Source organism: Nycticebus coucang, chromosome 9, assembly GCF_027406575.1.
Source record: "Nycticebus coucang isolate mNycCou1 chromosome 9, mNycCou1.pri, whole genome shotgun sequence".
Taxonomy (NCBI): Eukaryota; Metazoa; Chordata; class Mammalia; order Primates; family Lorisidae; genus Nycticebus; species Nycticebus coucang.
The window spans coordinates 133,620,131-133,633,475 of NC_069788.1; the positions used below are offsets into that span (position 1 = coordinate 133,620,131).

Below are 13,345 nucleotides of genomic sequence, written 5' to 3' on the forward strand. Positions count from 1 at the left end.
TGTAGTTCAGCAGCTAGGGTGCCAGCCACACACACTGGAGCTGGTGGGTTCAAATTCAGCCCAGGCCTGCCAAGTTATAAACGATGGATAACTGCTATTGGCTGAGGACGCAGGTAAGTTAAAACCAAGGACTGTGCTCTGCAGAGCAGGTAAGCTGGAGAAGACCCTAAGTGTTGGGTTAAAAGGTTTACATAGCATGCGAACTCAAGAGTGCAGTTTCTCAACACTAGTATGGTTGACACGTGGGAGCATCACATTCCTGTAAATCAACAACAAATCCAATAGAGATTCAGACGCGGACCTGAAGAATATATTGGGCATTATTTTGAAATGCCTGTCCTTCAGTCATAGTTTCTCTCTCTTCCCCCCTGCCCCCCCCTTAGAGACAGAGTCTCACTCTGTGGCCCTTGGTAGAGTGCCGTGGCATCACAGCTCACAACAACCTCCAATTCCTGGGCTCAAGCGATTCTCTTGCCTCAGCCTCCCGAGTAGCTGGGACTACAGGCACCCGCCACAATGTCCGGCTATTTTTTGTTGCAGTTGCCACTGTTGTTTTAGCTGGCCGGGGCCGGGTTCCAACCCGCCACCCTTGGTATATGGGGCCGGCACCCTATCCACTGAGCCACAGGAGCTGCCCTCAGTCATAGTTTTTCAAGCTGAGAGCATTCAAGCCCTTTCCCAAAGCTGAACTATAATTTTTAACCGTATCTACGCCATCACTGATGTCTCTTCTGCATTGTTTGAATACAAATGGTAAGAGCTAAATAGGTTCAGCAATACAAAGAGAGTGTGCCAAATCCCCCAACGGGCTGCCCAGTGACCCTTTTGGATCTCTTTGGCTTAATTTCATGAGTTTCCTCCCCTAGTCCAGCCCAAACAACATGCATTTTCTAGATCCAAGGTCTTCTAGGAGGCTAAGGAAGGCAATCCTCCCACAGAAATCTAACAGGACATCATATTTTGGCTCAGCTTTTGAAAAACTAATATAATTATTGACACAATAAGAACATAATTACTCAGTAGGCTAATAATGTTTCCTCTCGTAACTCCTAATGATCACACAAAGTGTGAGACACTGCTCAAAAATCACAAAAGGCATCATCCCTGATTTCAAGGAGATTATAAAGAGAAGGATTAGTTACAAAGGCGAGAGAAGCCTTAACTAGATTCTACAAATCACAATTTTATTAAGCATAAATTCATTTCTAATATACATCAATGAAAAAGATATACCAAGATATCCAACAGCCTTGAATATTTTTTAAACACAGATCTAATACTTTTATTTTCCTATATCTTTTATTTTTCCAAAGCCAAAAATCCAATAATAACCTGGCAATCTTGGCTTCATATCTTGAAGTCATTGATTGCTTCAATTCCGTTGTAGTTGAAAGTTCTGGATTTCATTCTCATGAAATCATGCTCTTCAAATTCTATTATTGTGTCAACTACTTTTGCTTAGCCTTTAGAAAGTTGGCTCTCATTTCTGGAGGTGACCTCCAATGATCTCAGCCATAAATACACCTGTGAGTTGCTATGGAAGATGCTTAAAAGTGTCCGCGGCGGAAAAAAAGAAACTCACCATTCTAACTACTTCAGGGTAAGTCTGCTCTGTCAAACAGCCTCTGCTTATTGTAATGTAGTCCACCAGTTCATTAAGAGTGGAGCGCTTGTATTCTTTCATTTTAAGATCAGATAGCGTGTCCATGAAGTCAAAAATGACACAGCACTGCTGAAGTTTCTTTAGGAACAGTTCAGGCTGCTCTGAGGATGGAACGTCTAAGAAAAAAAAAGGAAATGGTATAAGTCTGTCATCAATTTCCAGGTAACAGGAATTCTCTGTGAAAGTTACTTCTAAAGCAAGCTCAAAAAAATCAGAATTCACATGACAACAGTGTTGTTTTTAACAGTTACACATGGGTGGGAGGGGAACGCCGTATCCACTACTTAGAGACCTTGCTATGAAAACTACATTGTATAACCACAAAATTGACTGCAATTGCTATCCCACAACCAAGGGTTGACCAAAATCCCAAAAGCCTTTAGTAGTCCAAAGCAAATTTTAACCAAAAACACCCCAATGTCAATACTCTTAAATCCAAAATCACTGAGAAAGGTCAAACTTTTCCTTATAAGGTGAAGCCAGAAGCTTTCACTGTTGGTTTAAATTAGTTTTACTAAAAAATCTCAAAGCAGAAATGTCAGTCGATTCATTTTAATTTCATGCTGACATCCTTGGTATTTAAGGCAATTGTATGTGTTTGTACTTTTTGTTTTGTTTTGGCTTGATCTCTGTGAAGTTTCTCTGTCAAGAAAAAAGAAAATTGAAAATCTACAAAATTAAACAATAGCAACTGTTTCAAAAAGGGAACATCGGTAAAAGGAAAATAACAGCAAATACTTCTTAAATCTGTGAACTTCTCTTTGACCCATCTTCTTCCCTTACAGTGGGAGAAAAACACTAATATCACACTTAATGCGTTCTCAGAATAGACATCTGTTCTTTTCCCACAAACAGCAGGTCAGACATTTGGTTTGGTGTTGTTTCTAAAAAGTATACAGAAATTTTAGGTTAGTTAAAATTCCTCAGCTAGAAAGAAACCTGATCTACAGTTGGACTTGAACTACACAGACTGAGTTGTAGGTGGCCCACTCTTGTCTTCATTCCAATATTTCACTGCCCCAAACTGGAGCTTCCCTCCCTGAAGAAGGAATGAGAATTATGACCAGGGTAGGCTCTGCTGCCTCCATCCAGGGTGATTAACTCATTAATCCTGAGAACCCTTAGAAGTAAGCAGGTGGCTTTATTATTCTCTGTTTTTCACACAGAAAATTAGAGACAATCATTGAGATCTAATAATGCATGAGTTATGGAGCTGGGCACAGTGCTCAGGTCTCTAACCACACTCCCGTTCCCTTTGCACTAATCAAGAAGGACTTTAACCGTGTTTGGCAGAGTCACCTGCAACCATCCTCAGCTGCCAGTCTTCTGGTAAATGTTTTACCACAGCCTCATGGACAGGGCCCCCTGCACTCTGGAGGGGGATGCATCAGCACACAGAGCCCACCTTATAAGCCCAGCCGAACGGTCACAGAATCCATGGGACTCCTGCCCAGCCTCTCACCCACAACTCAGGTGCCTGTGGGGACCTCAAGGGAAATTCCCCCAAAGCACCGCCAAAGTAAGGATGAGCGTGGATACAACACCTGAAAACACAGGATTTCTCCACCAGATGTTAGAGAACAAGAAGTAGTGCGTATCTGAAGATACATAGCATAACTGCTACTCTGAACAAAAACAAGTTGTGAATTTAGAAATTGTTAACCAGTGAGTTTTCCCTCTCCTGTCACTCCTACAGGTCCCTAAAGGTATTATGTCGTATATTTTACTGTCAAAGACTTCAGGATTTAAGTCAAGTCATCATGTGTGTCTCATTCTATGCTCCTAGATTTAATCAATTTTAAAACATTTAGCCTTAGACTGTAAGAATTAAATTCACTCGGACCAAGTCTTTCTGTTTAAGTGCTACCTACTTCGGATGTTTAACGTAAACAAACAAAAATCAAACAAGGCTGCTTATGAATATGACTGTAAATCCTTAACCAACAGCTAATTACAGGCACAGAACTGTCCTAGTTAATTACTGAGATCTTCTGAATTCTAAACCAGACCCCATACCTGGAAGCTGAATGGGAGCATTGATGCTGCAGCAGGAAGAAAAAACTTATTAATGTAACATTAGTTACAGGTCAAAACCTTGAGGGGAAATTTTAATTAATTCCATTTTTGGTAAGTGCCTTTAATAAAGCCTAAAAACCACACCATCTACATGGAAAACTCAACTCTGCACATATGAATTATGGACGTATTTATGAATTATAACCCTTCCTCCAAAACAAACCATCATTTAAGCCATGACAACAATTAATGTTTGCAGTCATTGCAATAACACTCAAAAGATTCATATCTTTAGCATTTCAGAGAATTCAGACAGTTAACACCTCGTCCTGTTTCTTTCTAGTTCTGTTTTTTAATATTATGCAGTTTAAATTTACCCTTTATTTATGCAAATTGATATAATGTTATAGACAAATGTGAGACAGGTTATCCACTGGCACATTAGGATAATAATAGTGTACGTTATTGAACACACTGGGTACATTTACTGGGCACTATTCTGAGCACTTACAAACATGATACCTCCATTTAATCTCTAAAACAATCTGACAGTGTAGGTGCTAATTCCAGTTTAACAGATGAGTAAACCAAAATGCAGAAAGATTGAGTGACTGGCAGTAACAATTAATAAGCAATGGAGAAAGGGTTCAAAACCAGGCAGATATGAGCCAGAGCCTGGACTCTTCACCACTGTCCAATATTCAAATATAGTGAAAGGCCAGAATAATACCATATTGCAGAAACTGTGTGTGCAAAGACAGAAGAGCAGGAAGAAAGCAGAAAGAAATCAACAAATTAATCTCCAACATGTTCCTATTCACGAAGTGTCATGCTGAACCCCCCTGCTCTATCTCCATGCCAGTCCATACCCCAGAGATAAACACACAGAAGAAAAGTTGTGATTTAATCCTCTATTACTAAGTTCTTGGCTCAGCACCCATAGCACAGTGGTTATGGCGCCAGCCACATATACTGAAGGTGGCGGGTTCAAAACCAGCCCAGGCCAGCTAACCAACAATGACAACTGCAACAAAAAAACAGCTGGGCGTTGTGGCGAGCGCCTGTGGTCTCAGCTACTTGAGAGGCTGAGGCAAGAGAATTGCCTGAACCCAAGCGTTTGAGGTTGCTGTGAGCTGTGACACTATAGCACTCTACTGACAACATAGTGAAACTCTGTCTCAAAAAAAAGAAAAAAAAAAAAAGACTAAGTTCTTCTAAAATAACTTCTCTTTGTTAAATTAAAGAACTTAAGCAGTCAAGACTAACCAAAAGAAGGGGAGAATTTCCTTCAAGAGGCCATTCCTAGCCAGGCATGGTGGCTCACACCTGTAATTTTAGCACTCTGTGAGGTTGAGGTAGAAAGATTGCTTGAGCTAGGAGTTCAAGACCAGCCTGAGCAAGAAGAGTAAGACCTCGTCTCTACTAAAAATAGAAAACTTAGCTAGGTGTCACAGTGAGTGCCTGTAGTCCCAGTTACTCCGGAAACTAAGGCAAGAAGACTGCCTGAGACCAGGAGTTTGAGGTTGCTGTGAGCTAGGCAGATGCCACAGCACTCTAGGCAACGGAGTGAGACTGTGGGAGGGGAGGGGAGAGGAGGGGAACATTCCTTTATAGTAACAATTTTAAAAAAATCCATTCGTGTTGAAGGATAACCTAACTAGCAACAGTCCAAGCAAGGGGCTCTTTCTGCACCATTTGGCCCTCAGACTGCCCCATATAGCTAAAGCTGCCCCCAACCCCCTCCCACACACCCCTGGTCCCGGGAAGATAAAAAAAGTAGAATGTGAAAAGGCAGGCCAGGCCAGAGCCCAGAGAAGGAACAACGCCTGAGTATAGTCCAGAAGGTGTCCAGGACCTAAGAAAAGTTTACTGTCTACATAGCCAGACCCTGAAACAGATACAAATATTGTTTTTAAAGAAACATTTATAAAAAAGATCATGTACTAGGCCATAAAGAAAATCTCATAAATGACAAAAAGACACTATACAGTCAGTGGATTCTGACCACAATGTAATAACGCTAGATTAAAATTGAGTTGATTTCCGGAACGTTTTTCACCCCAGACAAGAATCCAAGGGCCAGCTAAGTTGGCCCTTTCTCATGGACTGTCCTTCTCTCTCCTTTTGACCATCAGTCATTTTCTCCCACATGCCTTTCCTATCACCATCTCCCAGGACCCTCCACTGGGGAAAATGACTACTCCTACCTCCAAGATGTTCACACCCAAGTAATTTTAAAATTTACAAGTGTTAACATGTAATGTGTAAATGGACATGTAACTCAACATAGAGGAAAGATCCAGATTAAGAGACAAATATTTAAGGAACAGTCAACAGGCTTGCAAACATTTCAGCTACAAGCCACCCCACACTATATAAATTAATACTACCCCCCTCTCTCTCAAAACACTCACACATACAAGAAAACCCCTCTCAGCCTCCTTATGATTCCAAATGCTAGTTATCTGTTTACAATTTGCAGAAGCAGCTCAGTAGTCAGTTTCCATTATTCCATGCTACCAAATGTTTGGCACATGATTGTGGGTCCAGGATCAGCCTGTCCCTTCTTGAGGCCTGGCTCATTGTGGGTCCAGGATCAGCCTGTCCCTTCTTGAGGGACTTTGTAAAACACAAGGTTGCAAAGGTGGATGAAATATAGAGGCACCTATACTGAGGTAATGGGCATACTAAAAGGCCAGGCTATGAACGTACACCTGTAACAGAATTCAACATGTACCCGCTAAATTGATTAAAACTTTCAGGTAAAAGGAAAAAAAAATGTGCCCAGTGTCTTTTGGGTTTGGTGCTCTGGAATTCCAACTGAATAAAGTCGAAAATCAGAATGCTAAGTTCACATCTGCAAATATGCCAGTCAAGTAAATAAGAAGGTCCACGTCATATTTACTGGCCGTGATATCATAAGAGGAAGGTGGATCGGTTTTAAAGTAATAAACAATAAATTAATAAAGAAAATGTCGGCTAGTAACTTATTTACATGTAGACTATTAAAATAAATGTAGAAATGCAGTGAATAAAAAAAGAAATACAGTGAATAAATATTTCTATAAAATGTTCAAATTTTGCACTGGAACCTAAGCTATCACATTATTTAAGTTACTAATGAATAATATTTATAAATTGCATTTATATTTTCATTCAAAGCATCTGAAATAAAATCCTTCTTAGTTATTTAGGTTATTAAATATGAAATGCCTGATTTTAAATAAAAAAGTTTATCATATCTCAAACAAGAAGCAATAAAATATAAAAAAAAAATGCACCTAAACTACTGATGTTTTGCCATCTTTTTTTTTAAGACAGAGTCTCACTCTATCACCATGGGTAGAGTTCCATGGTGTCGTCACGGCTCACAGCAACTTCAAACTCCGAGGCTCAAGTGATTCTCTTTCCTCAGCCTCCTGAGTAGCTAGGAATACAGGTGCCACAATGTCTGGCTAATTTTTCTATTTTTATTAGAGACGGGGTCTCACTTTTGCTCAGGCAATCCACTTGCCTTGGCCTTCCAGAGTGCTGGGATGACAGGTGTGAGCCACACCTGGCCCAGTTTTGCCATCTTAACAATAGCTTGTACATGCCAGCAGCAAAGAAGCCTGGAGAGCAAATGGTAACAAAATCATGCATGGCATTTTACACAGCTTGCTGAGAACTGAGTACTTTTCCTTGCAAGAAGTGACCCAAAGCCTGGAGGAAGTAGCAGTTAGCTGGTGCAAGTATGAGGGTAACAGAGAGTTTCCAAGTGCAGTAGTTTGATGAGCATTCTTTGTGCCACATGTGGTCAAGCATTGTCTTGCAAGAGGATTGGCCTGTCTCTAATAACCAGTCTTGGCTGCATCAGCACAAGCACCCTCATCATGCGTCCAGCTGGCTGCAGTGGACACCTGCTGTGATCAACTGACCAGGCTTCACGAAGCTGTAGTGGACACTAGACAGACACCATTAGCCTTCCTGGATGAATATTTGGTTTTGACTTCTTTGGTACTTGATCCTTATCCAAACACTGTGCTACACACTTGGAACTGTCCAAAAGATTCCATTTTTCATCACACATAACAATACATTATTGAAATGGTTCACCTTTATGTCAAAACAGCAAAGAAAGGCAACCTTCCAGATGATTTCTCTTCTGACACTTGTTTAATTCACGTAGAATCCATCCATCCAGCTTCTTGACCTCGCCAATTTGTTTCAAATGGGCCGATATTACTGGAATAGTAACATCAAACCTTGCTGCTATTTCACGCATAAGATGAGATGGATTAGCTTCCACTGCAGCTTTCAGCTCTTCAGTATCCACCTTGATCTCAGGTTAGCTCATTTTTGAGATTAAAATCACAGAACTTTTCAAACTACTGACGTACTATGTGCTCATTAGCCACCTCCTTCCCAAATGCTTTGTTGATTTGATTTTTTTTGAGACAGAGCCTCAAGCTGTCGCCCTGGGTAGAGTGCCGTGTCACAGCTCACAGCAACCTCCAACTCCTGGGCTGAAGCGATTCTCCTGCTTCCACCTCCCAAGTAGCTGGGACTACTGGTGCCTGCCACAATGCCCAGCTATTTTTTGGTTGCAGCAGTCATTGTTGTGACTGTTGGGCCCAGGCTGGATTCGAACCCACCAGCTCAGACGTTATGTGGCTGGCGCCTTAGCCACTTGTGCCACAGGCGCCAAGCCCACACCCAGCTATTTGTTGTTATTGTTGTTGCAGTTGTCATTGTTGTTTAGCTGTCTGGGGTCGGGCTCGAACCCGCCAGCCTCGGTACATGTGGCTGGCGCTGTCATCACTGTGCTAAGCCACTTTGTTGACATTTCAAGCTGTCTGTGCTGCACTGGTTCCGTGACAGAACTCGTCTTCAAAAATAACATGAATGTTTTACTTATCTGTGGTTTCACAAAAATTGCTCAAATTTTTTTTGAAAGGTAAAATGTACATTTGAAAGAATAAGAATGTACCTTCGCAATAAAAATAAAACAAAAAGTGTCCAAGTGAAATGTCAGAGATACCCATTGTCAAACTTTGTACTTAAGGAAATCGGATGTTTCAAACTTAATAACAATACTTTCACCTGAAAATGTTCTAAGATGTTACTCACATGCCCTTTTACTTCCACTTCTCCAACTCTCATAAAAAATAAAGGGAACAGCCCAGAATGAGCATGAGAAGTGTGTTCTTGGTCCCCTTATAACTTTCCCTTGAGGTGTACAAATCCCCACGCATGCATGTTATTAATCCCTCTCAGGCAAAGTTCCATAAACTTTAACAAAATCAGTGAGAACATTACATTACACAAAGTATATGACTATATTTAGAGATAACTAGGGAAAATGTCCCATAGTTCTAATTAGCACTAACTTATTATTGAGTAGAGTCAGCCTTGAAAGACTTCAGTGAGATACACCTGTACATGTGGTACAAGGCTGCCTATGTGGCCTGTCCAAATCAATGCCACCAATTTTACCTCTATCAGAGGTCCTCAAACTTTTTAAACAGGGGGCCAGTTCACTGTCCCTCAGACCGTTGGAGGGCCGGACTTTAGTTTAAAAAAAAAAACAAAACTATGAACAAATTCCTATGCACACTGCACATATCTTATTTTGAAGTAAAAAAACAAAACGGGAACAAATACAATCACACCGCCTCATGTGGCCCACGGGCCACAGGTTGAGGACCCCTGCAAGGCAGCATTCCCTTCAATGCACATAAGCAAACAACAAACTAACCCAAAACCAACCTCTTAACTAAAATAAGTATTAGATACTTGACCATTCAATTACTTTGTTAAGTATTCGAGGAAATGGATTCAGAATGTTTGTCAGTGATGGTGGTGACGGTATGTTTCCACGGCTAGGCATTTATATGCCATAGAAGTGCCTCAGGTGATTTCACTGTATGGCTAGGAATAAAAACCACTGTTTTTAAATAAGAACTTTAAAATCTGGCTCGGCACCTGTAACTAAGCAGCTAGGGCGCCAGCCACATACACCAGAGCTGGTGGATTCAAACCCTGCACAAGCCCACCAAACAACAATGACAACTACAACCAAAAAGTAGCCAGGCATTGTGGCAGGCGCCTGTAGTCCCAGCTACTTGAGAGGCTGAGGCAAGAGAATCAATCGCTTAAGTCCAAGAGTTTGAGGTTTCTATAGCTGTGACGCCACGGCCCTCTACCCAGGGCGACATAGTGAGATTCTGTCTCAAAATAAATAAATAAATAAATAAAGTACTTAAAAAAAAAAAAAAGAAAGAAAGAATTTTAAAATCTGGCTGGTCACAGTGGCTTATGCCTATAATCCTAGCACTGTGAGAGGCCAAAGAGGGTGGATTGTTTGAGCTCACGAGTTTGAGACCAGCCTGAGCAAAAAGTGAGCCCCTCTCTGTACTGAAAATAGAAAACTGAGTCAAGAGGATCTTTTGAGACCAAGTTGGAGTTTGCTGTGAGCTATGCCGCCATAGCACTCTATCCAGGGCAACAGCTTGAGTCTTTATCTCAAAAAAAAAAAAACAAACTTTAAAAGAAAAAACAAAAACATTTTACGGTCTGTAGTCTAATTAGCAGTACTGTACTCAGGTCAACTTTCTGGTTTTCTTATCACACTCGTTATCAGGTGCCACCCTTGGGGCAGGTTGGAAGAAGAGTTCATGGGATTGACTCTATTAACTATTTTCACAACTTCCTCCAAGTCAATATTATTTCAAAATAAAAAGTTAAAAAATGAAAAAAAAAAAAAAAAAAAAACTTTAAAATCCTCCTTTCATCGCATTCACCTCTGAAATTCTTTCTCAGTGTATTTAAAGTTAGCAATGAAAACTTTCAGTTTCCAAGCTAAGAAGGCCCCTGGAAAAATCTACAAGAGTGAAAGCATTCCTCCTTGGCCTCAGCTATAAATAAATGACTGTGTGTAGCAGGCTGCTTTGAGAACTATTAGGAAGCTTGATAAACACTTTGCTGACTATTAGCATACACTTTTTTATAGGTTTATGACACATCTCAAAGAAGGACTAACACAGACACAACAATATCAAAAGGATAAGACCAAGTTGTGGGTACTACTTAAACAAATGAAATGACTTGAAATTTAAGGTAGAGAGAATGGAGACAACAAGAATCGTGGACGTGACTACTGCAAAACACCGAACTAAGCTCCTGACGCACACTATCCCCTTTAATCCTCAGAATGTCTTATGTGGGGCCACTATTAATATCCCAGTTTTTCAGATGAAGAAACTGACGTCTAGAACAGCTTAGTCATTTGCCCAAATCATACACTAGTAAGGGCTGCAGACAGCATGCAAACCTGGGCAGTCTCGTGGTGGAGCCTACACCAGTAACAACAATAATGATGGTGGTGGTGGTGGTGGTGGAGGTGACGGCTGCAACTCATGACCACCACCACCACTGAAGCTATAGATGTATTTCCATTGTTATGAGCAGTTACTTAATTGTTTAAGAGGCTGGGCTCTTGCCTATGATCACAGCACTATGACAGCCCAAGGTGGGGAATCCCTGGAGGCCATGAGTTCAAGATGAGGATAGGCAACATAGTGAGACTTATGTCTCTACAAAAAAAATTTAAAAATATTAGCAGGGCATGAGTGGCATAGGCCTGTAGTCCCAGCTACCTGGAAGGCTGAGGTGGAAGAATCAAATGAGCCTAGGAGTTGGAGTCCATAGCTACTGTGAATGAGATCCTGTCTCTAATGTTTTTTAAATGTGTTTATAGTCACAATGTCAGGCTGTAGTCCCAGCTACTCAGGAGGCTGAGGCAACAGAATCGCCTAAGCCCAGGAGTTGGAGGTTGCTGTGAGCTGTGTGACACCACGGCACTCTACTGAGGGTGATGGAGTGAGACTTTGTCTCAAAATAATCATCATCATCATCATCATCATAATAATAATAATGAAATTAATTACATTTTCCCAGTTTAGACAGTCAATATGCATTTATTATTTTTTAATGGAGCTATCTAGCCTCCCTTTCCCAAAGTGGACAAAAAAATGCTCTTCGATTTATAAGCAAAAACTAAAAGTTGTCACAACTAATGCTTACTAGCATGGCCTGAGCAGCAAATTTACATGATTTGAGGCTTTCATATTACTTACAAACTCACACGCGTGCACACACTGATAACACTGCATTAGTTATACTTCATTTTTCATCTTCGAATGCCAAGGTCATCACTGAAACTTGTCAGCACAAGAAATAAAATATTTTAAAACTGATTAACTCCTAATTATAGGTGTAATTATTTTCCTGCCACCAAATTCACCCACAGCACAGAAGCCAACACTGCCTATAACTGACAAGGTCAATGTCTCTATTATTAATTCATTTCCTAAGGGCCTATTTCCAGGGATAGAATGCCAGGAAGACAGGAAGTGGGGCCTTGTGAACATAAGGAGTGCCTGGGGCTTGCTGAGCTATACCAAAAATGGCAAGAACTATCCAGTATTTTAGAGTACTCATGTCAGCAGTTTCCTCTTTTGAGGATTTTACATACTAGTAAAATTACCAAAAAAAGAGTAGGTTGTCAGGGTTTTTTTTCCCCAAGTAAAGCATTAAAAAATTAACTAGCCACCATTTCTTTTTACTATAATTTCATTAAAATAAAGGAACTTTATAATAACAAGAGAAAGGATAATCTCAGAATAAAAGATAGCCTTCCTTTAAAAGGGGGGGCCTGGTAAGCAACCCTACACATACACACAGAGTCACATCACACACAATACACAGACATCACACACACCACAATACACAGACGTCACGTGTACAGTCACATATATGCACACATCACAATACACAGACATCACGTGTAGTCACATATACTCACACATCACAATAAACAGACATCACGTGTACAGTCACATACACGCACGCATCACAATGCACAGACATCACGTGTACAGTCACATACACGCACACATCACAATACACAGACGTCACGTGTACAGTCACACATACGCACACATCACAATACACAGACATCGCACGTACAGTCACATATACACACATCGCAATACACAGATATCATGTGTACAGTCAAATATACACACATCACAATACACAGACATCGCATGTACAGTCACATACACGCACACATCACAATACACAGACATCACGTGTACAGTCACATACATGCACACATCACAATACAGACATCGCACGTACAGTCACATACACGCACACATCACAACACAGACATCACACGTACAGTCACATACATGCACACATCACAACACAGACATCGCACGTACAGTCACATACACGCACACATCACAATACACAGACATCACGTGTACAGTCACATACACGCACACATCACAATACACAGACATCACGTGTACAGTCACATACACACACGACACAATACACAGACACACGTGTACAGTCACATGCACACACACATCACGTGTACAGTCACATACACACACGTCACAATACACAGACATCACATGTACAGTCACATATACACACACACAATACGCAAACACACGTATAGTCACATACACACACATCACAATGCACAGACATCACGTGTACAGTCACATATACACACACAATATGCAGACATCACGTGTACAGTCACTTATACGCACACACCACAATATGCAGACGTCTCATGTATAGTCACATATACGCACACACAATACG

At 40.9% G+C, this 13,345-nt stretch overlaps 1 protein-coding gene across 3 annotated transcripts in view; it reads right to left on the minus strand.

The window, feature by feature from the left end:
- Positions 1 to 13,345, minus strand: part of PPP2R5E (protein phosphatase 2 regulatory subunit B'epsilon) — a 196,575-nt gene that overhangs the window by 81,018 nt on the left and 102,212 nt on the right. For all 3 annotated transcript variants that reach the window (XM_053601811.1, XM_053601812.1, XM_053601810.1), the window contains exon 3: positions 1,583 to 1,779. In XM_053601811.1, coding sequence (XP_053457786.1) covers positions 1,583 to 1,779 — 197 coding nt within the window. The remainder of the gene's footprint in view (positions 1 to 1,582; positions 1,780 to 13,345) is intronic.